General features: G+C 37.6%; 1 protein-coding gene across 1 annotated transcript in view; it reads left to right on the top strand.

Annotated features, from left to right (window-relative positions):
- KNTC1 (kinetochore associated 1) overlaps positions 1–25,581 on the top strand; it is a 55,311-nt gene that overhangs the window by 26,318 nt on the left and 3,412 nt on the right. Inside the window, exons 31-58 of the mRNA XM_023528147.1 lie at positions 1,924–2,186; positions 2,587–2,759; positions 3,197–3,294; positions 3,714–3,852; positions 4,379–4,435; positions 5,481–5,644; positions 6,489–6,593; positions 6,975–7,103; positions 7,704–7,820; positions 8,630–8,739; positions 11,222–11,429; positions 12,047–12,136; positions 13,025–13,196; positions 13,282–13,340; positions 13,491–13,707; positions 14,456–14,529; positions 14,792–15,002; positions 15,122–15,231; positions 17,129–17,175; positions 18,554–18,632; positions 19,866–19,984; positions 20,374–20,509; positions 21,156–21,251; positions 21,616–21,672; positions 23,158–23,212; positions 23,297–23,360; positions 23,924–24,053; positions 25,139–25,228. Of these exons, the coding sequence (XP_023383915.1) occupies positions 1,924–2,186; positions 2,587–2,759; positions 3,197–3,294; positions 3,714–3,852; positions 4,379–4,435; positions 5,481–5,644; positions 6,489–6,593; positions 6,975–7,103; positions 7,704–7,820; positions 8,630–8,739; positions 11,222–11,429; positions 12,047–12,136; positions 13,025–13,196; positions 13,282–13,340; positions 13,491–13,707; positions 14,456–14,529; positions 14,792–15,002; positions 15,122–15,231; positions 17,129–17,175; positions 18,554–18,632; positions 19,866–19,984; positions 20,374–20,509; positions 21,156–21,251; positions 21,616–21,672; positions 23,158–23,212; positions 23,297–23,360; positions 23,924–24,053; positions 25,139–25,228 (3,369 nt within the window). The remainder of the gene's footprint in view (positions 1–1,923; positions 2,187–2,586; positions 2,760–3,196; positions 3,295–3,713; positions 3,853–4,378; positions 4,436–5,480; positions 5,645–6,488; positions 6,594–6,974; positions 7,104–7,703; positions 7,821–8,629; positions 8,740–11,221; positions 11,430–12,046; positions 12,137–13,024; positions 13,197–13,281; positions 13,341–13,490; positions 13,708–14,455; positions 14,530–14,791; positions 15,003–15,121; positions 15,232–17,128; positions 17,176–18,553; positions 18,633–19,865; positions 19,985–20,373; positions 20,510–21,155; positions 21,252–21,615; positions 21,673–23,157; positions 23,213–23,296; positions 23,361–23,923; positions 24,054–25,138; positions 25,229–25,581) is intronic.

Below are 25,581 nucleotides of genomic sequence, written 5' to 3'. Positions count from 1 at the left end.
GTACCTGGCTTTTTTTTACTCAGTTTAATGTTTTCCAGGTTCATCCATGTCGTAGTATGTGTAAAACTTCATTTCTTTTTCTGGCTGAATAATATTCCACTGTGTGAATATACCGCATTTTGTTTATTTCTGGATAGGCACCTGGAAACAAGCTGGGTTGTTTCTACTTTTTGGCTGTGGTGAATAAAGCTGCAATACAGTTGGATATATAAATATTATGAGAGGAATTTCTGAGTCATGTGATATTTCTATATTAGTTTTTTAAGGAACCATTCTCTCTTTTTTAATTATATTCTAGTTTATGCTTTTTAAAAAAATGGGATTTAAGATATCTTTATAGGTTATTTAACTTAGATGGCCCTGAATAACAGCTAACAAAGCTTGCATTTACTCAGTGCCTACTCTGCCCGGCATTGTGTGTATTATCTAATTGTCACAATAGCTCACTGCAGAGGACAGTGTTATAATTCCCAGTTACTAATGAGGAAACTGGGCCACCACAGTGTCTCTAAGCAGTGTGAAACACAGTGAATTATCTAAAGACACTGGCCCAAAAGATTAGTGTCTATTATTTCATAATATCTTAATTTTTTTTCTACATAGTTTTATTCTAGACAACTGCCCTAAGATTTGAGATTTGAAAGTAATTAATATTATTTTGGCTCAGGGGCCTTCCTGTAAAAGATTTTGTAACTAGAAGGACTTTCAAGAGTTAACTGGTAAGTTCTGTCAAATAGAAAATTGGGTAGATTTCAGGGTCTCTTTGTGAAAACGTAAAATGAATGCTGGCAGAGTTAACTCTCAACTGTCTTATCTCGAAGTATATAAAGAAGAAATAATTTACCACAGTTTTTTGGACCACTGTTTCTCAAAGTACAGCCCATAGAACGCTAAGGGTCCTTGAGACCCTTTCAGGGGTCCCTGAGATTAAAACTATGTTGAAAGCAGCAATAAATTATTTGTGGGTTTTTTTTTGTTGTTGTTGTCTTTCTTTTGTCCATTGGCTTCATAATGGGATAATATCACTCCAAAGGCTAGTGGAATGTACACTTTTACATGCCCTCGTGTTTTAAAAATTTCTCAGTTTAATTTCTAATATGGTAAATATTGATAGATAGCCCATAAACAAAAGTTTTGGGGGGTCCTCAATAATTGTTAAGAGTATAATGAAGGGCTATGACCACAACGTTTGAGACCTACTGCATAAGACAATAGATGTCTTTGTGACAAGCTCTTGGAGAGTCAGTGTGACTTCTCCATGTTCTTAAATTTGAGAGAGAGATCTTTCAAAGCAATGGCTTTGATCTAGGCAAAGTCATGTACATTTATCACGGTGCTGTTTATTGAACATTTATGGCACCAGGTCTGTTGATTGGGTCCAGGGCTGCTGCTAAGCATCCTGCTGTGCACAGGGCACCCCCCACAAAAAAGACTTAACCTGGCAAGATTGAGAAACCCTGCCCTTAAGTATGGCATCAAAGCAAAAACCTGCCTTACTCCCACCCCCTCTCGATATCCTCCCCTGGCCTTCCATGGGAGTTTTTTGTTTATTGGGCCAGAAAAATAAATTCTAGGTCTGGAGTCAGCTGCCACTCAGGAGTTATTATAGAAAAAGAGCAAAGCTGGCTTCTTCAAGCAGCCCAAATCTAATGCGCACCCCGCCTCCTTCTGTCGGGGCCTCCCCACAGTTCTGGCCCATATTGTCAGTAGTGCTGATGTTGAGAAAACCATGAGTTAAAGTGATGTTTTTCTATTTTCAAAACTTGTTATAAAATTATTACTTCCATAACTCGAGCTACGTTAATGTCCGTGGGAGTAGTCTTTGAGGGAGAGATAAGAAAGGGAGATTTGAGACACCCCCGTGGATTTTCACAGCGGATAAACTAAACGGCCTGGCGCTTTGTCTTGCTTGCCCTGCGACAGGAGAACTTCGAGGTCTATCTGTCGTTTGGTGATTATAGCAACCGCTCCTTGGTGGCAGAGCTCCGGGAGCAGTACATCAAAGGCCGAGAGGTCGCGCAGGCAAAACCCACGCCCAGGAGCATGGCGGAGAAGGGCGGGAGCATTGAGTCCAAGCTGCACCGACAGGCGCTGGCCCTGCAGGTGTCCCAACAAGAGCTGGAGGCCGAGCTGACCCTGAGGGCCTTAAACGACGGGAACGTGGAAACGGCGCTGAAAAAATGCAGGTGAGGTCCAGTCTTCGCACCAAACAGCTCGCCCGAAAGGAACATTTGCTTCATTTATTTATGTCTGCAGTGTCAAGGGCAGGGACAGTGCTGCTTAGATTTTCACAGAAGTGATTCTTGGTTTCTCTCCCTGAGAGTCTGTTTCATACTTCTGGGTCAGAAAGTGGTAGCATAGAGGACACGTGACTAATACCACATAGTTAGGTGACCTAACCATCGAGTTTAGGTCCCCTTGCACGCCGACAGTTAACATTATCCCCAGGTAAGTTGAAAGACGAAGTGTGCGATATACCGTGAAGACATTTTAAATGTCGGTGAGTTATGTATTAACCCAGAAAAGGCGAGTGCGTCTGACTTCGTTGCGAGTGTTCTAATGTCCGACACTTCCTTTCTTCCAAAGAGACTTGTTTAGGTACCACTGCAACACTGACACCGGGAAAGTGCTGTTTCTGGCATGTCAGAAGCTTTGTCAGATGTTGGCTAATGACGTTCCGATGACAGCACCCGTGGGACTAAATCTTCCTTCCGAAATACATGATCTAGCCTGCCAAGCTGCCACCATCTGCAGTCCAGGTGACAAGCTTTGGAATATACATAGTTTGATATTCTCTGGTTCATGTCATACTTGTCTCCCAAATTCTGTCTCTTTACAATTGGACATTGCAATAACGAGATAAGAGGTCGAATCTCCATTTTACAAAGAGGCCATTATAATCAATTCTCTATGGGGATTATTGTTTTTAAATATTTCCAAATACTAACAATGTTATTCCTGACCCTTGACGATATTCACTTTTACAGGATTGTGAAATGCCTTCCCTCCCCATATGTGATCTTTCCAGCCAAGCTTAAGAAAACAGCTGAACTGCATTATTTAGGGTTATGTGGAAACCTCTCTCTCTACTTAGTGGCTTTCCTTAGCATTTTAAATGGCCATTATTAAAAGGTTGTTTTCATTATTCTAAACACGTGAAATATTAGTTTAATGATTTTTCTCCATTTTCTTTCAGATTTTTTACTAGATGCCTTAGAACTATGTAAATATACTTTAACAGCAGTAGAACTTTCCAGACAGTGCCAAATGGACGACTGTGGAATTCTAATGAAAGTAAATTGCTTTTGAATTTCTTTTCCTTTAGCAAAAGCCTTGCCAATCCATTATGTACTATTTTTAATTCACATGCATAATTTACACAAATGCTCACTATCTCTTGTGTGAATGAGATAGAACAGTGGGCATGAGACCACTTCTCTTTTCCAGTCACATTTATTGGCTTTAATTTGGTCAATATATGAAACATTGGGTCTCAAAACAAGACATCTGTGGACATTGTCCTTATCTTAGGGTAATAATTTTATTTAAAAATGGCGTTCTTATAAGCCATAGACCAGAAGAAACTGACTACATAGTTGTTTTTGACAATCAAAAACATTTGGCTCTAATAACTGATTCTGGATTCTGCTTGATGAAGATGGTCATCTGTGAGTGTACTTATTTGTGTCTTTTCTGTGCGATTTGGTATTTAGACTTCTTTCGGGACTCATAAAGATCCATATGAAGAGTGGTCTTACGATGACTTCTTCAGTGAAGATGGGATCGTTCTTGAGTCACAGATGGTGCTGCCTGTTATCTATGAGTTGATTTCATCACTTGTCCCTCTGGCTGGTAAATCTCTTTTGTGTCGTTATTTCCTATGTGTTTCTGCTTGACGCAAGTTTAAACTGTGGAGGCTTGGAATGAGAACTGCTCACAGTAATATCGATAAACCTCCCAAGCATAATGCTGAACGAAAGAAGCGAGACACGAAAGATTACCTAGTGTATGATTCCATTTACAAGAAGTACCAGGACAAGCTATAAGGAAGCCATGCCGTTGGAAGTCAGGGTAGTGGGACCCTCAGGGGCGGGTAATGACTGGAGCAGGGCAAGAAGGGGCCCCTGGGTGCTGGTAATGTTTTATTTCTCGGTCTGAATGCTATCACATGGATGGGTTCACTTCGTGGAAATTTATCCAATTGTATCCTTATCTGTATTTTTCTATATGTATATTTACATTGTTTTAAAGTAGCAGTTTGCTCAAGAACATTATTTGATACTAATAAACACAATATTTAAATATCTCTGTGATATGAATATGTGCTCCATAAGGGAGTTATTTAATTTAATGTTATTTGATTTATTCTCTTTCATAGAAAGCAAGAGACATCCCCTGGATTCTACAAGTTTACCATACTGTTCCATTAGTGAAGGTATTGCCATCAGAAATGTATATCGTTGTATTACGATTTTGTAAATATACCAATACAGAAATTCCTTGAAATCCTGAATATGAATCTGACTTAATGTTCTGAACATAGTTACTTAGTTATTACCATTACATTGTTATTCTTCCAAAGGGTCAGGAAAGTGTGTCATTAGGTTTATAGCCTTTACTTCTCTGAATCTGTTCATATATTTGGATCTTCTAAGAGGAGAAATGGTTTTCCTCAACTAATGATTTAAGCATTTCAAAATAGGCAAGTTATGATCAAAGTACTTCATTAACTCATGGACTTAAGTTATTTTCTGGCTTTGATTGAGCCTCACGTTAACTCTCATTTATTAGCTTTCAGAACCAATTCTGTGACTATTAATCTTCATTGAAAAAGTATGCTGTCCTAGAAAACGATTTTCAATAATGTGATCTATCTTTATTTTTAAAAAATCTGAATATTGTCCATCAGTGGATGAATGGATAAAGAAGAGGTAGTACATATATACATGGAATAGTACTCAGCCATAAAAAAAAAAATGAAATCTTGCCATCTGCAACAAATAGATGGAGCTAGAGGTTTATTGTGCTAAGAGGAGTAGCTCAGATGGAGAAAGACAAATGCCATATGATTTCACTTACATGTGGAATCTAAAGAAGAGAATAAAGAAACAATACAGAAACACTCGTAAATACAGAGAACATTTTGGTGGTTGCCAGATGGGAGAGGGGTTCAGGATTGGGTAAAATAGAGGAAAGGATTAAGAAATACAAATTGCTAGTTACAAAATAGTCACGGGGATGTAAAGTACAGCATTGGGAATATAGTCAGTAATATAATAACTAGGTACAGTTTTGGGTGGGTACTAGACATCAGGATGATTGATCACTTTGAAAGTTATATAAATGTCTAACCACTATGTCGTACACCTGAAACTAATAAAACATTGTATGCCAACTGTAATTGAAAAGTAAAACATATTTTTAAAAATCTAAATATTAAAATACTTTTACTCAAATAAAATACTTTTATCATTTCACAGGAGACAACTTTATTTTACCTAGTATAAATTCCATCTCTGCCCTGCTTCAGAACCTTCAAGAATCTAGCCAGTGGGAGCTGGCCCTAAGATTTGTAGTCTGTTCTTTTGGTACCTGTCTTCAGTACTCTGTGTCAAACTTCATGAATGCCAGTTTGAGTGAAAAGGTATAGTTTCAAGAACAAATATTTTCATTTTGGGCAAATATGCGGATATAGATAAAAAAGCACTGCCAAACCGAGGAATTTAGAGTCCACATTTTTCTGTTTGGCTCTGTAGCAAGGAAATTGATAATTCGTCAGATTTAAGAAACACTTGTTGAGAATCTACTCGGTGATGTTCAGGGTACTGCACACTTTTCGTACTCAGTCTTTGCAACAACCCCGAGAGTCTCCATTTTGCAAATGAGGAAACTCAGATTTGGGGAGGTAGATGAGTTCCCTGAGGCTTTCGGGGCAGTGGTAAGTGTTCTTATTTTGAGCCCAGTGACCACCTTAGGTCAGAACCCTCTGCCTGCTGTTTGTTTCATTATGGCCCAAATTATTATACTTATTACCTGAAAGCATCATTGAACAGATTCTAGAAGACAAACTACCCATTAATAACTCGCTTACAAAGCTGATCTCACAGGGAATCACGTTCATTTCTACTACTCTTTTGATATTTATTAAATGCCAATTTTTAAAAAATTACCTTTATTGAAGTATAGCTTTCAGAATTAAAATGCACATGTTTGAAGTGTATCAACCAATGTATTTACTTTGTCAACAACACCACAATCAAAATATGGACTCAAAAGTATAGATTGATGTAAAAATCAAGGTATTTTAAAAGGTTCCTTTTTGCCCTTTCCCAGTCAATTCTCCCCCAGCCCCGGCTTCCTGTCTATAGATTAAATGCCAATACTTTTGCATTTAGTGATGAGTTTTCGAAGTTCCTTAATATTTAAGAAAAGTTTTTAGAATGATGCATAGAAGCTGACCTAATGAGTCTTTTGTTCTTTTCCAAAAGTTGTTTGGAGAGACCACATTAGTTAAATCAAAACAAGTTATTATGGCTCTGAAAGAGAAAGCCGTCAAGTTTGTCAGGGGAAACGCTACAACACTGTTGCACAAAGTGAGTAATCAGTTGTTCTTGGAAAGCTTTTTCCGTTTTTTTTTTTTTTTTTTTCCCTCTCTTCTGGTTGCTTCTGATATCTCTGAGTTTAAGAATGAGGAGGGGGCGGGGATGTTGGGGATTTGAAGTATAAGAGTCATGCGGTAGACAAGGTAAAGGTTCTGTGCTACATAGAACTTGTTATATTTGCTCTCCTTAAATTTTTAATACTGCTAAGGGACATTAAAACTAAGCAGACAAGTTGGAATTATTTTACTATGACTTTTCACGAAACACTTGTTCTTTCATAAAGTCTATAATTAAATTTAGTGACAAGCCTTTAGAGAACAAACCCTGTTTTGATTGTGAAGATTTTGCCTCTCTGATGCTTTCTTCCTGTAGGTATTTAATTGTCGCCTGGTGGATCTTGACTTGGCATTGGGTTACTGCACTCTCTTACCTCAAAAAGAAGTGTTTGAAAATCTCTGGAAGCTCATAGATAAAGCATGGCAGAATTACGACAAAATTTTGGTAATGCCTGGAAGCGCAATATCAGTTCTCGACTTTTGAAAGATTTAGGGGAAGAAATGCAGTTGGCTTTGCCACCGGGTCTTAAAGATTTAGCAGAACAAATGTCGCACTAACTCAGTGTCTACCAGCTTTTCCTTGACATGTGCCATGCTGGTGAAAGTCATAGGCATTGCTCAACCCAAAGAATTAGATATTTATTTCCTAAAATCTGCATGCAGCCATAGAACCTCACTTCTACTTTAGCATACTTGAAACCTTAGATACATAAGCCAGTTCTTTTTTGTAGGACAAATAACTGATGCAAATCTTCTCTCCAATGTTGTGTGTTTTAAAATTTACCCTTTGTGGGGTTTTGCTTGCAGGATAACTAAAATTTGGCCTTTTCGTATGAAGGAAAGCCAAACTAAAGTTATGTCATCATACTAAAGACTGAATGACCTAAATATCGTGTAAGCAATGACTGAGTACAAAGCAGTCTATGATAATCCCCACTTGTTAACCCAAAGAAAGATTATGATTTTTTATTTTTGAGTTTCATCTAAAAAGTGTTAGAACATACCTTATTTGTAGTTGAATTTTAATTCTATTTTCATTTTTTAGGCAATATCTCTGGTGGGCTGTCAGCTGGCCAGTCTATATCAGGAAACAGAAATGGAGTTTAAGTTCTGTGAACTCAGTACTGATGCCCAGTGGGGTATTCGTCTTGGTAAACTTGGTGTGAGTATTCTTTGTAGTGCCACGAAGTTTTATCCATTCTGATATCTACCCAGTTGGGAAATTGAAAACAGAGATCTCATTGTCCTTTACTTTTGGGGAGAGGATATATATACTGACTCAAATTTTAGTTAAGTATACACATTGGTGCTTTCAAAGAAAGAAAGGGCCTTTTGCTTCTTTTTTTTTTTCCTATATTTTAAAGGAAATTAAGAGGCTTGACATTTTCATCTGCTTAGCTTTCTCATTTATAGGAATATATCTAGCATTAATTGACATTTATACTATTTCAGGCATAGCCTTTAGCCTCATACTTTTGTACTGCTGTTATTTGCTTAAAGATATTAAAATGTATGTTCAGTTGTACCAATCTTTAAGAACTCCTACGAGGGAAAAGTAAGCGGCTCTTATTTTTCACTTTGCAAAAAACACAAAATCTTGTTTTCTTTATTATAAATGTAAAACATTTTATTTTATTTGCAAATAGTTGACTTATCAAGAATGTAACCACTGCAGAAATGGTATATATTTCAAAGCCTAATTCTCATGCAGTAATGTGACTGGTTGTCACTAACCACACTTACTGATGAAGAGGCAGGGGTTAGTCCACAAGAGATTGTGGACCCACAGCCAGATGTACCTGAAATCTCATAATGATGGTCAAGTTGGGTAGTGTGATAAAAATAAAAGTTGGAGGAGCTATAGAAAAATGTTTTTCTATAAAAAAGGGTAGTAAAATGGCTAGTCACAATGGCACCCTTATTCTAATACATTTTAGTTAGTGGGTTTTTTTGTTTTGCTCTTTTTGTTAGATTTCTTTTCAGCCAGTTTTTAGGCAACATTTTCTCACCAAGAAAGACCTCATTAAATCCCTCGTGGAGAATATCGATATGGACACAAGCCTCATTCTGGAATATTGCAGGTAATTCTTTAAGCTTTAACAGAATTTTTCCTGTTAGCTTAACAAACTGGTACCCCTTATTGCGAGACACAGTAATACCGACAATTATTACATGTGGTCCATGGACCTCTGATGTCTTTTGTTCACCCCCAAACTGAATAAATCCAAGACCAGATTAAATTCTCTTAACGGTATCACGTTTTAAATTCGCTGTTTAGTGTTTCCCAAACTGGCCTCATGATAAGCATCACCTAGGGCCCTTGATTAAAAACATGGATTTCTGGCCCCTCCCTAGCGGGTCTGGTCTAAGGCCCAAGAGTCTGACCCTTATAAGGAGCTTCAGGTGATTTCCATCATCAGGGAAGTTTGGGTATTCTTCTGATCAACTAAACTTCTAAGTCAGATCAGTGTAGGGCCAAGGCAATCTTAAATTAAAAATTAGTGAAAAGTATGATTTTTAGGGAGAATTTTAAAAAATAATTTCATAAATTAATAAAACCAAAGATTAGATCTTATTCATAGACACTGCTTACTGTGATGGGTAGGAATAGATGATTTGTAATTTATCTCCCAGCTGTTTCTATCTAATAAATATGACCAATTTCCTGGCACATTATTAGTTTCAAAGAGCTTTCATTATCTCATTTGATTTTTATAATTTTTATTGCCTATTATTGTCAATTTATATATGAGGAAACAAACCCGTATTAGGAGACCTGCTTCAGTTGAATAAGCAACTGCTTCTAAAACACTAAGGGTGCTGAGACCCTCATCCGATCTGTGACAGATGACTGGAATCTGGGTTATCGATAGATAACAAGGCTGCTCAGGGCATTTCCTGACCAGGCAGGCATCTAGTTCTTTCTCCCTGCAGATGGTAGGGAGTATAGTAATGACCTTGGCTGTCACCATCCTGAACCTGCAAGTCAAGGACTATAGGCTGCTCACAATTCTGAGTGGCTCTGACTTAACTGTACTTTGAAATAAAAGAACTATGTCTTTCTTCAGTTTGGACCGCTACAAATCCAGAACAAGGTGTGCACACTCTTGTTTACTAATTCAAACTCTTGGTAGATTTTTGTGTGTTTTACAGACCCCCTTTTCTTAGATGTAAATAGCTATAATAATGTCAAGTTCATGTCACAATCATTGTGGTTATATGGCATTGGTGGTTTGTATTTGTATGACAGTGACATTTTTGCCTCATGCAGTCCAGCTGACTAAAGTTAGATGACCTTTAGAATTTCAGGGAATGATTTTAAAATGGTCACACTTAAAGCTTTTTTTGACATTTCAGTTATTTTGTAGGAAAATTAAACTGCCTTTGTCTTATTAATAGGGCTTTAAAAGGCATTTCAGTTATGTCTTTGTCTATGCTAACCTCATTCTTAATTTTTAAATCTTTATAATTTTTTCTAATTCAGATGGAACATATTAAAATTAAAGTCCCATGTTACCTCGCCCCTCAGAGACAATCACTGTCAAAAGAGTTTGGCCTTTATTGTTTTTATTTCTTTGTATACATTGTGAATTTGTTTTCATTAATCAAAAAGAGAAACATACTTTACATACCATTTTGGAGCATGTATCATTCACTTAACGAAATGTCTTCCAAGATCAATACATATAGCTTTTCTTTGTACCTGTTGAACTCTGTGGTATTCCTTTGTATGAATAAGTTATTTAACCAGTCCTTTATCGATGGATAATTGAGTTGTTTTCACTTTTTAAATATTACAAACAGTTGTTGCTTTGGACATACTTGTATACGTATCTTGGCTACTTTTGTGAAGTGTGTGAATGTGGAATTACTCTATTAAAGGACATAAATATTTTCAATTTTATTACAGATTTCCCCCCCAACATTGTGGCAGTTTACGTGCTCACCAAGAATAATAACTGACTTTTTTTTTCCTTTAATAAATCAACACTTTTATTTCCTTTTCAATAAGTTTAAATCCTTGCGGGTTACTGCATTACACGGCTCCTGTGCCCTGTGGTCTTGGCGGGAAGGTTGCTTCAGAATTTGGCACAAACCGTGCCTGTTTCCTTGAGCATAAGTTACCTTCCCCTGGATCCCTCTGGTTTTGTTCGGTTTGCCCCAAGATCACTGTATTGTTCTTTGCTTTGTACACATAAGCACATCTTTTACCTACTTTTAAGAAGAGCTGTGTGCTCCCTCGAGTTCCGGAGACTCTGCATATAGGCAGCAAAAATGGCCTTGGACCACAGCCTTTCAGATGTACCCGTCACTTTAGAAGGCCTGCCTGCTGCCAGCAGGCCTCCACAGGCTCCAAGGTGGCAGAAAAAGCAAGAATAATACCTGATTTTTTAAAGGCAGTAGTTAACTTCGATAATAGGTAGACTATCTGATTATAAGATTGGATAACGAGAAGGTTAGATTTCAGTGATGGGAGCATGAATCTGAGTTTTCTGTTGAGAAATTTTGTGTGGAAACGCATGCATTTGGTGTGCTTGTTGTGTGACTGAATGCTTCTTTTAGCACCTTTCAGTTGAACTGTGATGCAGCTCTTCAGCTGTTCATCGAAACGCTTCTTCACAACACTAACGCCAGCCACGGCCAGGGAGAGGCGAGCTCAGAGTCTGCAAAGCACCTGCATTCCAAACTCCTGGCCAAAGCTGTGGAAATGGTTCCTTTACTGACGAGCACAAAAGATCTGGTCATCAGTCTTAGTGGGATACTGCATAAGGTAGGTGAGCGATAAAATGAATTCATCAGGTCATTTCAAACATCCCTCCTGCCCTTAATTCATTAGGTATAAGGAATAAATTGGAAATTTAAGTCCTACATTTTGTATAAACTTTTAATTTTTAAGTAATTTTAGATCTCTTTATTTTTAATATAGTTTAATACAGCAGTTTTCCTGTCTTTTTTTTTTTCAATTGAAATAGCCTTTTTTTTCAGATTTTTAAAAATAGCATACATTCTTTGAAAAAGATCAACCTAGAGAGAATGGTGAAATTTTTTAAGCCTACTCCTATAGGTAAAAATGTTAATAGTTTGGTGACTATCTTAGACTTAATATACTCTCCTGTTATTATAAGGACAACTTTCTTTATTAAAATAATATTGCTTTGTATAGCTTTTAAAAAAATAGCTTTTGAGACATTTTAAAGCATATATGTTTATCCTAATAGAACTAAACTTTAAAGAGAATATTGGATCATTTTTTAAAGAATAATTTAACATTGTAGTGTACTAAGATTTTATATTTGTAGTCTGTACAACATATTCAACATAATTGAATAAAACCATCTAACAGCCTAGCAACATCTCAAGTTTTGATATATTTTTGTTTTTATACAGTTAGATCCCTATGACTATGAAATGATCGAAATTGTCCTGAAGGTTATAGAAAGAGCTGATGAAAAGATAACCAACATTAATATTAATCAGGTAAAACAAATACAGATTTTTAAATTACGTTTTTATTTGGATCTTTAAAAAAATTAGTTATCTAGTGTCTTTCTGGACTGTCCTTTGAGCTCCCTTTAAACTCCACATTTTATTCTAGTTCTTTTTCTTTAAAAGGGACACAGAAGTAAAAAGATCTTTTATGCTCTCCGTATTTTATCATTTATTTTAATCCAATATTTGCTCCACGGAGGTGATTTAAATCTGTGTAAGAACATTAAGTCACTGAAGAACTGATTTGGAAAAATTAAGGCAAAATTACTTGTTATCTGGCAAAAACAAAAATCAAAGTATGTGATACTTAGGTTTGATTCAGTAGACTTTCTGTATTTTCTGTATTGGTAGGTAGGTCTGGGACTCATTCTAATTCAGTACTTTCAGTAACTTCTTAGTTTTTTCTAAATTTTGGTCATAGTAGCATCTATATCTCTTTAAATTGGATTTTAAAAATTAAAATGGGTAGATTCAAAAAGTTATACAAGTCTATAAAATATAAGATATAAACTTAAGTGAGGTAAAGGATATAGAGGATTACTTTTAGATCTTTTGCCTAAAGATCTAAATGAAATCAAGTTTTTTTGATATATATCTCAAGCTATTGGAAGAAAGTGCAGGGAACTGCCAAACTCTCGTTTACAAAACATCTCACCATCAACAGGGTTCCTTGGTTTCACCTGGCGTAATTTTTTTAATGATTATATAAATTATGATTTAGAAGAATAATATGAAAGGCGAAACGACAAAAGGTTTTAATCATTTTTATGAAAATGAGACTCAAATAGAAATCTGTGATGGTATAGAGTTAGATGATTTTAAAACATTTAAGATTGGTTTAATCTCACAGGAAAGTATTTTTTTATTTTAATACAGGCATTAAGTCTTCTGAAACATTTGAAGTCATACAGAAGAATTTCTCCTCCAGTGGACCTAGAATATCAGTATATGTTGGAGCACGTAATAACTTTGCCATCGGCTGCCCAAACTAGACTGCCTTTTCACCTAATATTTTTTGGCACAGCACAGAACTTCTGGAAAATTCTCTGTATGTTCTTTTACTTCTTAAGAATTTTACTAAATAGCGGAAGTTTTCTTCTTAAGCAAATCATACTATCTTTGTTTCCTTCTAGCTACAGAACTCAGTGAAGAATCCTTCCCAACACTGCTCTTAATTTCTAAATTAATGAAGGTAATAGGTGAAAACTTTGTAAGCTGAGCTATATCTTGATCCTCTAATTAATTCAGACCCTGTGTAAAAGGATTTTATGCTACTTTCACATAAAATCTTTAAAGGCGAACATATCAATCAGCCTTAACTTTTCTTTTCCTTTCTTTGAAGTTCTCTTTGGACACTCTGTACGTGTCTACAGCCAAACATGTCTTTGAAAAAAAACTGAAGCCAAAGCTCCTGAAGTTACCACAAGCTAAATCCTCAACACTGATCAGCAAGGAAATAAGTAAGATCACTCAGACCATCGAATCCTACCTGCTATCCATAGTGAACCCGGAGTGGGCCGTAGCCATCGCAATCAGTCTTGCCCAGGATATCCCAGAAGGTATGGCTTCTGCCTTTAACTGGGCTTAAAATGGTGGGCTGTGTGGCTTTTTGAACTTGTAGTATTAAAAAAAAAAAAGTACTTTTATATCTCTAAGGAGACAGCAGCATGACAGTGTACCTGTGGCATTGCTGAGTGTTAAGGACCCCAGTCAAGTAAGCAAGGCTTCTTGCTGCTCGCTTGGGCTCAGGGACATAGGCACTCTTCTCTTTGGCAGTGGGACTATAGATTGATGCAGACCTCCTAATACCCGGAGTGAATCCTTAGGTAATCTCAGTAATCAAACAGGTACACAAACACAGGCCCTCGTTGCTATGCTTTTGGTTGTAACAAAAGTTGAAAATAACTGGTTTTTGAAAATGATCGTTGGTCAGGAACTGGTTTCTTTAAAAAAATAGAGCATATTCATAGAATGGAATACTATATAGTTGATTTGGAAAGATGTCCAAGATACATATTAAGTGAGAACAGCAAATTGTACTATGGGTATGATCTTGTCTCATTTGGGTTAAAATGCGTGCGCACACAAACAGAAAACTTCTGGCAGAGTATAGAAGTCAAGGGAATAGGAATAGAAACTGAGGAAGGGGCTTCTGTGGACTTTACATTCTACTTTGTAACCTTCTATCCTATTTAAATTATTCTTTTCTAAGAGTATGCATTTTTATAATTTAAGAGATCTTGCTAATTTGACTAAAATATGTTCTTACAAGGATTAAGATTTGCCTATAAATCTTTATCTTTTTAGGTTCCTTCAAGATGTCCAGTTTGAAATTCTGCCTGTATTTAGCTGAGAGATGGCTGCAGAATATCCCATCTAAGGTGTGCCTGAACTAAAAGATCGAAGGCTCCTGTTTCTTTTTCATTTAAATTCTGCTGGCCTAGCACATCTTCTCATCCTGCCCCGGAGATAGGCGTTTTCAAGGGTTGGATGCCTAAAATGGAGAAAGAAGATGATGCTTTTGTGTAGATAATTTAAGGATGTAACTCAGGCAGGGCTCTCCCTCGATTGATAAAGATGGATTCTTAGCCTCTCTTGAGAATTAGGAAACAACTTTTTCTTTTCGGTTGGAATTTTTTAAAGGATGAAACACGTGAAAAGGCCGAGGCTTTGTTGAAGAAGCTTCATATTCAGTACCGGCGATCAGGCACCGAGGCCATACTCATAGCCCACAAGCTGAACACTGCGGAGTATTTAAGAGTGATAGGAAAACCAGCACATCTCATTGTCAGTCTGTACGAACATCCAAGCATCAATCAAAGAATTCAGAATTCACCTGGCAGAGATTATCCCGGTGAGGGCAAAACCGTTTTTATCTTTTTGTCCAAGGAGAACTGTCATTTTGATTCCCAGTTATCTTGCATTGAAAATGTGGATTTTTCTTTTTTAAATTCTTTACCTTAACTATCTTAGATATTCATGCAGCTGCTAAAGAAATAGCCGAAGTCAATGAAATTAATTTGGAAAAAGTCTGGGACATGTTGTTGGAAAAATGGCTGTGCCCGCCCACAAAACCTGGCGAAGTAAGTCCATTCTCCGAGATTATCCGTTATATCTGTTGACCGGCACTGATATAACCTATTTAGGAGCACAGGATCCTAAAAGGAGGAACTTCTGTTCATTTTAATACCTTCTGTTATTGGATGAGTTTTACTGAAGTTATGTACTTTATCTTCTTGTTTAAATATTGTTTTGCAACTGTTTTACTTTTTAATTGGTGATTCCAGGTGAATTCTTATATAAAAGAAGTGTCCTATTCTCAGACTCAAGTTCATGGGATTAACTTTTTATTTTGAAATAATTTTAAGCATACAGAAAAATTGCAATACTATAACAATTCCTGTATATCCTTCACCCAGCTTTGTTGATGTTTAAACATTTTGCTATATTTCACTCTTGCTTCTTCATTCTCCCTATTAAATATATATTCATAATATTTTTCTGAGCCATTTGAGAGTAAATGGCATATGTCATGCCACTTACCCGTTAATAGTTAAGTGTATATTTCCTAGGAACAAGGCTTTTCTTTAATCACAGTGTAATTATCAAAATCAGATAATTTAATATTGATATACTATTGATACAATACAAACAAACCTGAATCTATAGTCCATGCTACAATTTAACCATTATCCAATAACATTCTTTATAGCAATTTTTCCCCTGGGACCAGGATCTAGTCCAGGATTATGCGTTGCATTTATTTGTCATGTCTCTAATCTTTTTTAATCCGGAACCAGTTCCATGCCTCTTCCTCATCATTCATGACATTGACATTTTTGAAAAGGGTGGGCCAGTTATAAGCTCCCCCTCTTTTGGGATTTGTCTAATGTTTCCTCATGATATGATTTGAATTATACATTTTGGGGCAGAATACTACCTAAATGATGGCATGTGCTTCTCAGGGCATGACATTTTGAGGCACATGATATCTGTTTGCCCTAATAGGTGAGGTTAATTTGCATAACTTAAAATCAAAATGTTGTCCATTTCTCTATTACATAGTTACTATGTTTCCTTTAAGCTTATTTGGAGAGGTACTTAAGACAATATAATATACTGTTTCTCTTTAAATTTTTCCCCTACCACACATACTTCCTGATTTAACATCTATTGATGATTCTTATTTGAATCTCTTTTAACTCTCATGGACATCGGACAGCGACATTTTGGAAGGGTGAGGCCAGTTGGTTTGTAACATATTTCATTGTGGGTTTGCTGACATTTCTTACGATTAGATTCAGGTCATGTATTTTTGGCAAGAATACTATATAGATAATGTGTTATTTTCAAAAAGTATGTCACATCAGGAGGTACATAATGTCATTTTTTTTTTTAGAAATAATGTAACTAACATCTAAATTTATGATGGGATTCAGCAAGCCAACTGCAGAATTTTCTACACTGTTTCTTTTGCATTTTCAGGCAGAACTTAATTAGGGAGATTCTATAATTCCATTATTCACTGAGGCAGGTAACTTTGGAAAAAACTTACCTATTTACAAATTGTAAACAAATTGTATAACTGACATGGCATAGGGTTTTTAATTAGTAGTTTCCGTGTGAGTCGGCATTCAATTTAACAAGCGTTTAAATATTTACCAAGAGCAAGATCTGTGCTTCAGTGGAAACAAGACTTAGAAGCATATGTAGGCCATGTAGAATTTGGGATTGACCAGAAACCAGTATGGTTTAACTTATACATAAATTTGGAATACTGAACTGTTGTTAACTGAGTGTTGACTGAGCGAATGTTAGGTAACCCATTAAAGCAAAAATCTTAAAGTAATAAATTGTACTGTAATTTCTTGTATGGAAACATGATTTTGTGTATTGGGTTTTTCATCTAGTAGATTTTCATAAGCTTATATAGTCAACAAACTTTCTTCAATTTTTGACCCTTTTTTCACTTTTTCAAAGAACCCATCCGAAATATTTGAACTTCAAGAAGATGAAGCACTACGAAGGTACTCTTCCTTTACTTACATTTGTTCATATCCTGTTGCCCAGTAGGAATCTTACCGATAATTTTGCCAAAGGTTGGTTTTGAAAAAACTTTCTTGATGTAACTTCGGTCAGGGTGTCTGAGAAAAATCAATTGATTCTTCTATGGCTATTGAGTATGTGTAAGTATCTCCGGGGGAGTAAATAAGAAGCAGCCAAGACTGAGAATTTCTGAACCCTCCATGAGTGTCTGTTAATGCCGAGGGCTCTTAGAACACCAGCAGAGAACGTATCTCAGGCAAAGGAAAACTTTTTATTAGCCAAGACCTTGGTCCCAGACCCCAGTATGTTCTCTCACCCCGGTGAGCTGGGCTGGCTCAGCTATGGGCCACCAGGCTTTTGTTTTTCCTTTCAACCTAAGATTGAGACCAAGAAAGGCACATTGGTTTCATCTAATGTGCTAAATCTAATAGATCATGGCTTGCTCTCTTGAGAACAGTATATCAGGGCCTAAATTAAAAAGAATGTAATAATGATAATGGTGCTTGGCACAGGCATGGGAGAGGGAGCAGTGACACACATGCCAGCTTCTTGCCATTCCTCGTCTAGACCAAAAGTAGGTCAAGTCACTCGTGTAACCCTACACTCTACATGGCCCTGGAAATCTGACTGAGAGAGGATGTGAAAAGACCAACCCAAGAAAAGGATTTCTTCTTATTTGGGCAGAGCTGACCTACCACTCCCTTTGTGCCCCCTTTCCTCTGGGCCTCACCTCGTGCTTGCTTAGTCTTTCAGGGACGGGGGTGTCGTTGGCCAAGCAAGAGGTAGCTCCTGATGTGTCCAGCTGAACCAGCCACATGGGAACTCTAGAGGGAAACGATTCAGAGGGAGTGAGAGGGGCGCCGGGGGGAGAGGAAGAGGAAGAAAAAATCCCAAGAAAGTCCCACAAGGGTACTTAATGCCCGTTTAGCAACTGCTGGCCTTTTCCCGCTGAAAGCTCCTCTCACTCACTCCGTCAGTATACCTGATCTAGCTCATCCTCCTCTGGAGGGGGCAGCCAGCCGAGTGTCAGGTTCATGTGCCACTGATGATGGCCTGTGAACCAAAACCAATTTTCCATGCGTCCTATTCAATATACTTTGTAGCTATGGTTTGTAGTAATTTCTTAAATGAAATTTATGTTATCAGAGATTGACTAGCCATTTTGTAGATGAGAAGACTGAGACCTGGCATCCACTCTGTTTGTTATCCTCTTCAAAAATGTCCTTGACGCATAACCGTTTAGAGGCCTGTGTTTGGGATGTCACATGACTTTCTCTCTGGACAGTAAAACAGGTCTATTGTTTTGGTAACCTATCACTAAACTGAAATCTAAATGTAATGACAAATTTTTTTTTTTAGAGTCCTGTATCTCCTCCTGTCTCGCTCGATTGATTACAGTTCAAGAATGCTGTTCATATTTGCAACGTCGGCTACCACTGTAAGCCCTAGGAACTTGGTCAAAACTCATGTTTGCATCTCAGCTTAACATTTTTTCTGCATGTTTACCATGCTCGATGTTACTAACAGGTGATGAGGATAATGCTCACTTACATACTTTCTCACAGTATACCTTACTTTGTAACATCTGCCAAGCTCTATTTAGTGCTGGCTTCTGTTTAACAACCAAATGGTCGCTTCTTGACAGTTCCCACGGGTCATCTACATTCACAGTTTAACTCTCTGGTCGATCAACATTCCTAATACCAAGGAGCCAGCCCAACTGGCCAAACAAAAAAGTCGCCACCCCAGCGTCAAGGCCCCTCGTGACCTGGCCTCACCCTCCGGTCACGCCCCATCCCTCCCCACTAAATTTTAACTGGACTGAACTGCCCCTTTTCCTTTCCCTTAAGACAAAGTGGCCTCTTTTTCCTCCAGGCTCCTGCATGTACAACTGTTTTGAGGCAGTTGGACCGGGGAGAGGAAGGTGTAGATAGGACAGAAGGAGGAAAAGGATGGGGAGTCTGAGATTCTGGTAGTACATCCTGGAGAGCAGGGAGGAAGTAGCCCTTTATTTTTTCTTGCATATTTATCTGGTAATCATTCTTTCGAGTAAAAATGATGATCCAGGAAAAGTGGCTAGTTCAGCTGGAAACAGTCATACAAGTGCATTTCCCTGAAAAAAACAAACTGTGGTGCGCTTTCCCTGAACTTCGCATTTTTCTCATGGGACATTAATGAATACATTTTAATTAACGTGTGTTCAAATGTAATCTCATTAACATATCCAAGAGTTGAGGTTCGATAAAATTAACTTACTGCTTCATCAAGACCCTTCTTAAGTGGGAGTCACGGCGTGCTCTCAGGACTGCGACTGTGGCAGTGAAGAATGCCACGGTTGCTGCAGCCGTCGGGTGGCCCCGCCTCGAGTGGGACTGGCACTGTCGCCCACCAGTGCTTTTGCACCATCGGTGCCAATTTCCGCACAGTGTAAAAGCCAAGTAACATTTTAGTATCATTCGAAAAAAGTTCTGACTCATTCTCACCTGAACAAGCTTGAGGAACACTCCCCTGGGTTCCATGGACCACACTTTGAAAACCACTGAGTCTCCCAGAGCAGAGATCGACTTTAAGTTTTTTTAAATAGTATTGTTTATATTACCTAAGTTAAAGCGCATGTACCCAACTGCAACATGCAGGCATGCAACTCTCCAAACCTTTTTTGGTTTTGCAGACATTGAGTGTGCGTCAGTTAACTTTCGCCCACAGAACGCGAGCTCTTCAGTGTCTGCTCTATTTGGCTGACAAGGAAACTGTAGAGTCCCTCTTCAAAAAACCCATCGAGGAAGTGAAGTAAGTAGAATTCTTTAAATCCTATTAAGAAATAGGAAACAGGTCATCGTTTGGAAGTATAGCTTTTAAGGCCCTTAGTCTGTAAGTGCATTAGAGTGGCTGTGTAAATGGAGCTATTTGCCTTGAATAGCCTTGACATTTCGGCAAAAGGGAAATAAGGCTTTTGAAAACATCTTGTTTTCGTCATTCCTTTGAGAAATTTAGAAACCGAATGTTTTCTTTCTCTTGCTCAAATTGATTTCTTTCTAATATTATATGGAGTGAATTTATTTAGAAGCCTAAAATAGGCATTTAAAAACAAACAGGCCTAATATATCCGTATAGGCACTTTTATTTTAAGTGTGGATGTGGCCTTGAGAATGATTCTCATAAATGCCCTTGTTTTTCAGATCGTATTTGAAATGTATAACTTTTCTGGCATCGTTTGAGACTTTGAATATCCCCATCACATATGAATTATTTTGCAACAGCCCTAAAGAAGGAATGATTAAGGGTCTATGGAAAAACCACAGCCATGAATCCATGGTATGTACACTGAATCATCTGATAGTACAGGCCACCCTCTGCTCAGATGCCGTTGTCACTCAGGTTCCTGAAAGACAAACCAAGGAAACTCTTTATTCCTGAACAGGTCTACTGCTTGAGACCTTCTCTTCTTTCCTCTCCTGGCAGGTGATGAGACTACCAGGAAGTCTCTTTACCTCTCTTCCTTAAAGTCAAAGGCCTAAGGTCGTCCCTGTGAAGAGAGAGCACTTTTATCATCCTTCCCAAGGCCTGTCTCTTCTGGGCAAGAGAAGAGACTGTCCCTGTGTAGAGAGGGATATTGTTTTCCTTCCTCCTAGTCACCTTGTCACCTCTGGGAATTTAGTCTCTAGGGCAGCTGGAGCCCAGCAGACAAACTGGAGAGAAAACAGAAAGAGGAACAACAGTCTGAGATGCTGTTCGTGAGATGCTTCCAGAACAACAAGGAAGAAAAAGAATAATCTTAATCTCTTTTTTTTCTTTCTTTAGAGAGATGGAGGCCTTCATTGAATTTAGGCAATAGATACTACTAGATTATAAGCACATTTTATATTCAGCTGCCTTACCTTTTCCAAAAATTGTCTGATTTACCGGTGCCTTAAAGCAGTATGGTTGTTTGTTTTTGTTTGTTTTTTGTTTTTTGATTTAGGCAGTAAGATTGGTGACTGAGCTTTGTTTAGAATATAAAATCTATGACCTGCAGCTGTGGAATGGACTCTTGCAAAAGCTTCTCGGCTTCAATATGGTAAGACTCAGTGCCCTGGACTGCAGCGTGTTTTAAAGCTTTTGTACAGCATCTTAAACATTTTGCATCGATGCTTTGCTGAACAGATGTAGGCTGAAAACATTCACTCGTTGTATTTGGGCCAAAAAAGAACTTGGTGTTAGGCCAGAGGAAGTGCAAACTCAAAAATGACATATATTTTACAAGAAACAAATGGAAGTTTCCCTGGCCTTTTTCGATATTTGTGAATTTGCAAGTGAACTTCCCTGGCAATTCTCACGGAAGATAAATTTTACTGATCCTCCTTTCGAAAGAATCCAATATTTCATTTTGAAATTTTCCATTTTGGTGATCTTCAGAATGTTTTTATTTTATTTTCCTACAGATTCCTTACCTAAGGAAAGTTTTAACAGCCATTTCTAGTATCAATTCTTTATGGCAGGTATGTAGTTTTTTTAAAGTAAGTTTTATAAAATTTAATATCTTTATACTTGGCCTTGTGACTGCTGGGTACGCTGGGTTAGGGATCAGCTCCTTAGTAAAGAGCAGAACTGATCTGCTGTAGGATAATGTCCCATGAGAGTAGTGCCAACGCTCAGAATCCTCAGCTCAGATGTCACCTCCTCCAAGACATCACTTTCCCCAATTCTCCAGGCCTCATGCATCACATCTTCATTTATGCTCTTAAAACACCGACTCTACTGTAGTATTTGTCACAGCACCATTTACCTTAATTACACATTTGACTGCCCCTCTTGAACTTTGAAGATCTTTAAAGTCAGGGACCATGTCTTATTCATCTTTTCTAAATTTCATGAGTTGTGTGCCCACGCAACCATTATGATGTAGAAATATGTAATGTGATGGTGTCTTGGAGATTGTTCCATATCAGCACACATTGACGTATCTTTTTTTTTCAGTTAGGCTACAATTCACATGTAATATTTACCCTTTTAAAGTGTACAATTAAGTAATTTTTAGTATATTCACAATGCTGTGCAACCATCACCACTATCTAATTCCAGAGCATTCTCATCACCACCAAAAGAAACCTCATACCCATTAGCAGTCACTCCCCACTCTTCCCTCCCACCAGCCCCTGGCAACCACTAGTTTACTTTCCGTCTCTATGGATTCGTCTGTCTGGACCTTGTATATCAATGGAAGCCTGTGATACATGGCGTTTTGCGTCTGGCTTCTTTCACTCACCTAATGTTTCTAAGGTTCATCCACATTGTAGTGTGTCAGTGCTTCATGCCTTTTCGTTGCTGATTAATGTTCAGTTGCATGATGGACCACATTTTATTATCCATTCATCAGTTGATGGACATTTGAATTGTTTCTCTTTTTTAGTTATTATGAATAACGCTGCTGTGAACATTCGTGTACAGGTGTTTCTGTGGACATATGTTTTAGTTTCTGAGCGTACACGTAGGAGTGGAATTGTTGGGTCTTAGAGTAAATGTTGAGCCTTTTGAGGTATTGCTTTATTTTTAACTCTTAAGTAGTCTCCGTAATATGGAATAAAATGTGGCATAACTTATTTAACCACTCCTCTACTAATGGAAATTTATGTTACTTCTTTATTCACTTTCTGAAAAAAAATTTTTTTTTTTTTATCTCCTCACCCCCTTCCTGTGGCCTTCGCACAATGTCTGGCATATAAGAGACTTAGCATAAAAGTTGTTTTTGAAGTTGGGTTCTGACACTTTTTTTCCAAATGAAACAAATATGAATCAGCTAGTAATATCCTAAAATACAGTTATGAAAAAAAGTATTCTAGAATCTAATCATCTCAAACAGAGAAATATTGATTTATGATTTTAGCATCCAGCATATAAGCTTTTAAGTGTAGAGTTTTGAGATTATAAAAAAGAGAGTTCGTGATATCCCAGGCGTGAATTCTTTAATACGCTTGTTTCCACAGGTCCCCTACTTCAGCAAAGCTTGGCAGCGTGTGGTTCAGATCCCACTGCTTTCAGGTATTTTTCTCTCCTCCGAAACGTTGATAGTAGCACCTTCTAGTTGTGTCTGTATATTCAGTTTGGTTGTTTTTTAATTTTCAGCCTCTTGTCCTTTAAGCCCCAGTCAGTCATCAGATTGCTGTGCGAGTCTCGTCGCTATTCTAGAGTAAGTAAAATATTTGTTTTCCTACCGAAAGAATCAAATTTGTTTCTCATAAAATTCCTTTCTAAAAAACATCTCTTATGAATAATTCCTTTTTCTTGGGAAGATAAGCATACCGCTTGTTTTTGAAATAAAATATCTCTTACGTTTATAATGTCAACTTTCCGTATGTGCTACAGCTAGTAATCTGATATTCAGTAAGCGATCTTTAAATTAGTACCCAATTTTAATGTAAATGTAGAGTACTTTTTGTGACTACCCTAAATCATACAATGTTGTCTCATAGATTTTGAGTCTTCTGAGCATTTGTCTTTAGGCATGTGTAGGCCTTCAGATATAATCATAGCAACAGCCAGTAGCCCATGTTCCTGTAGATGGATTTTTTTGTTCCAGGAAGAATACCATGAAAGACTGGAGTTATTCATTACTAAACATATGTTATGCACCAGCACTTTAATGTTTAAAATTTTTGAAAGCATAGGCAAGTAACAGCTGTGGAAAACTAAAGGCCAGTGTAATCTAGTGAATCAGGCAGGTGATTAACTAATGAATGTATCCTCTCGAAGATGTCCAGTTTCAGATGATCTCGACATGATCAGCGTTGCCAGGCAGTATGTGCAGTTAGAGCTTCCGGCTTTTGCCCTGGCCTGTCTCATGCTCATGCCCCACTCGGAAAAAAGGCGCCAGCACATTGAGGTATCTTGGAAATTATTCCTCTGGGGCTGCCAGAGGAATGGCAGGCCTCGTATTGCATGTCCCCTGCAAAAGGTTGCATTCTCACTTCACCAAACCCATAAAGCAAGGGTACGTCAGTGTGGGCGGGGCAGAAGGTTTGCGGGGAGGGTTAGTGGGACAAAAGACTAAAGATAGATTGAGGCTGGTTTGAGGGGTGCCTTAAGAGGAGCTTCCACCTTATTCTTCATCAGTGGGGAAAAATTAATTTTTCCTTAAGAGTAAAATGGAAAGTTCGGGGAGTATTTTAGAAGGCGTGATCCTCATGGGCTTGATCTGAGGAGAGGGGTGTCAAGAAGAAAAACTCAGGAAGTTGTTGCATTTGAATAGAATTCTATCTCACTTGATCAGTAAGAACATGGCAGGTGGGCAAGGAAAGCCTGAGGGGGTCAGTCTTCACAGTAGGGCGGCAGCAGTGAAGGCGACCTGTAGACTTGTATGGAGACGGCTAAGGGGAAGGCAGCTGGATTCTGTAGTTGGCGGTGGGAGGGGAGAGTCAGGTTTGCTGTGTGGGCGTCTGACAAACGAGCCACAAGCATTTTGAGGACAATTCTTTTAAAAATAACTCTCATTCCTTTTATAATATAGAACAAATAGAACAAAGCATTTGGAAATGTTTTACAGTTATTTCTCCAAAGGTAGATAAGCCAGTAGGTAGAGATCTATGTAAATGAACATGCATATTTTAAATTTATTTGTTCTGTTCATTTCATTTTTTCAAAGCCATCTGTGCTGCCTTTGACTTTGTTCTTTTTTTGACTATTCATAAACTCATCTTTTGATGCTTTTCAAAGTTTTAGTATTTAAATAGATTCCTTTTGGCACTCTTTTAATGACAAAATGCCTATTAAACAGTTCTTCCTATTGGAATGGGTATTTGTAAAATGCTTTTTTCCTTATTTCAATACTTTTCTGTTGACAGGCATTTTTTTCCTATAATAGAAATTCCTTAAGACATTTCAAATTTAAAAATGAAACTTTCCAGATTTGACAGAAATTAGTAGTAATTATACTTTTCTATTAATTGTGTTTTGATTTTTTTTTTCTAGAATTTTCTGAGCTCCTGTGATCCTCAGATCATTTTACAGCAATTAGAAGAGCATATGAATACTGGCCAATTGGCAGGATTTTCACATCAAGTAAGTAAGAGAAAATGTCATCTCCTTTTTGCTATGAAAAATTAGATATTAGAAGGTAATAATTTTCCCCAAACCAAGATTAAACTGAAAACTACCATCTCAATCTGTTTGTTAATATGTACAATTATCTTGCTTTTCTTAAAACCTCAGTAAAGTTTATAAAAGGCTAGGACCCTGGCTATCTTGTTTATTGCTGTGCTCATAAAAAGTCCCAAAGTGTTTGACAATTACTTTTTATCCATTTGCTGTATGCAGTACCAAAATAGGCCAAGACAGTCCCCGTTCCCTCGCCCCCTCCCCCCTCCAAAAAGAGGCTTAATTACAATGCAATGAAAATCTAACTCCTGACAGAA

The sequence above is a fragment of the Pteropus vampyrus genome, unplaced genomic scaffold (assembly GCF_000151845.1).
Source record: "Pteropus vampyrus isolate Shadow unplaced genomic scaffold, Pvam_2.0 Scaffold23, whole genome shotgun sequence".
NCBI classification, from domain to species: domain Eukaryota; kingdom Metazoa; phylum Chordata; class Mammalia; order Chiroptera; family Pteropodidae; genus Pteropus; species Pteropus vampyrus.
This window is presented reverse-complemented; position numbering and strand designations above follow the sequence as displayed.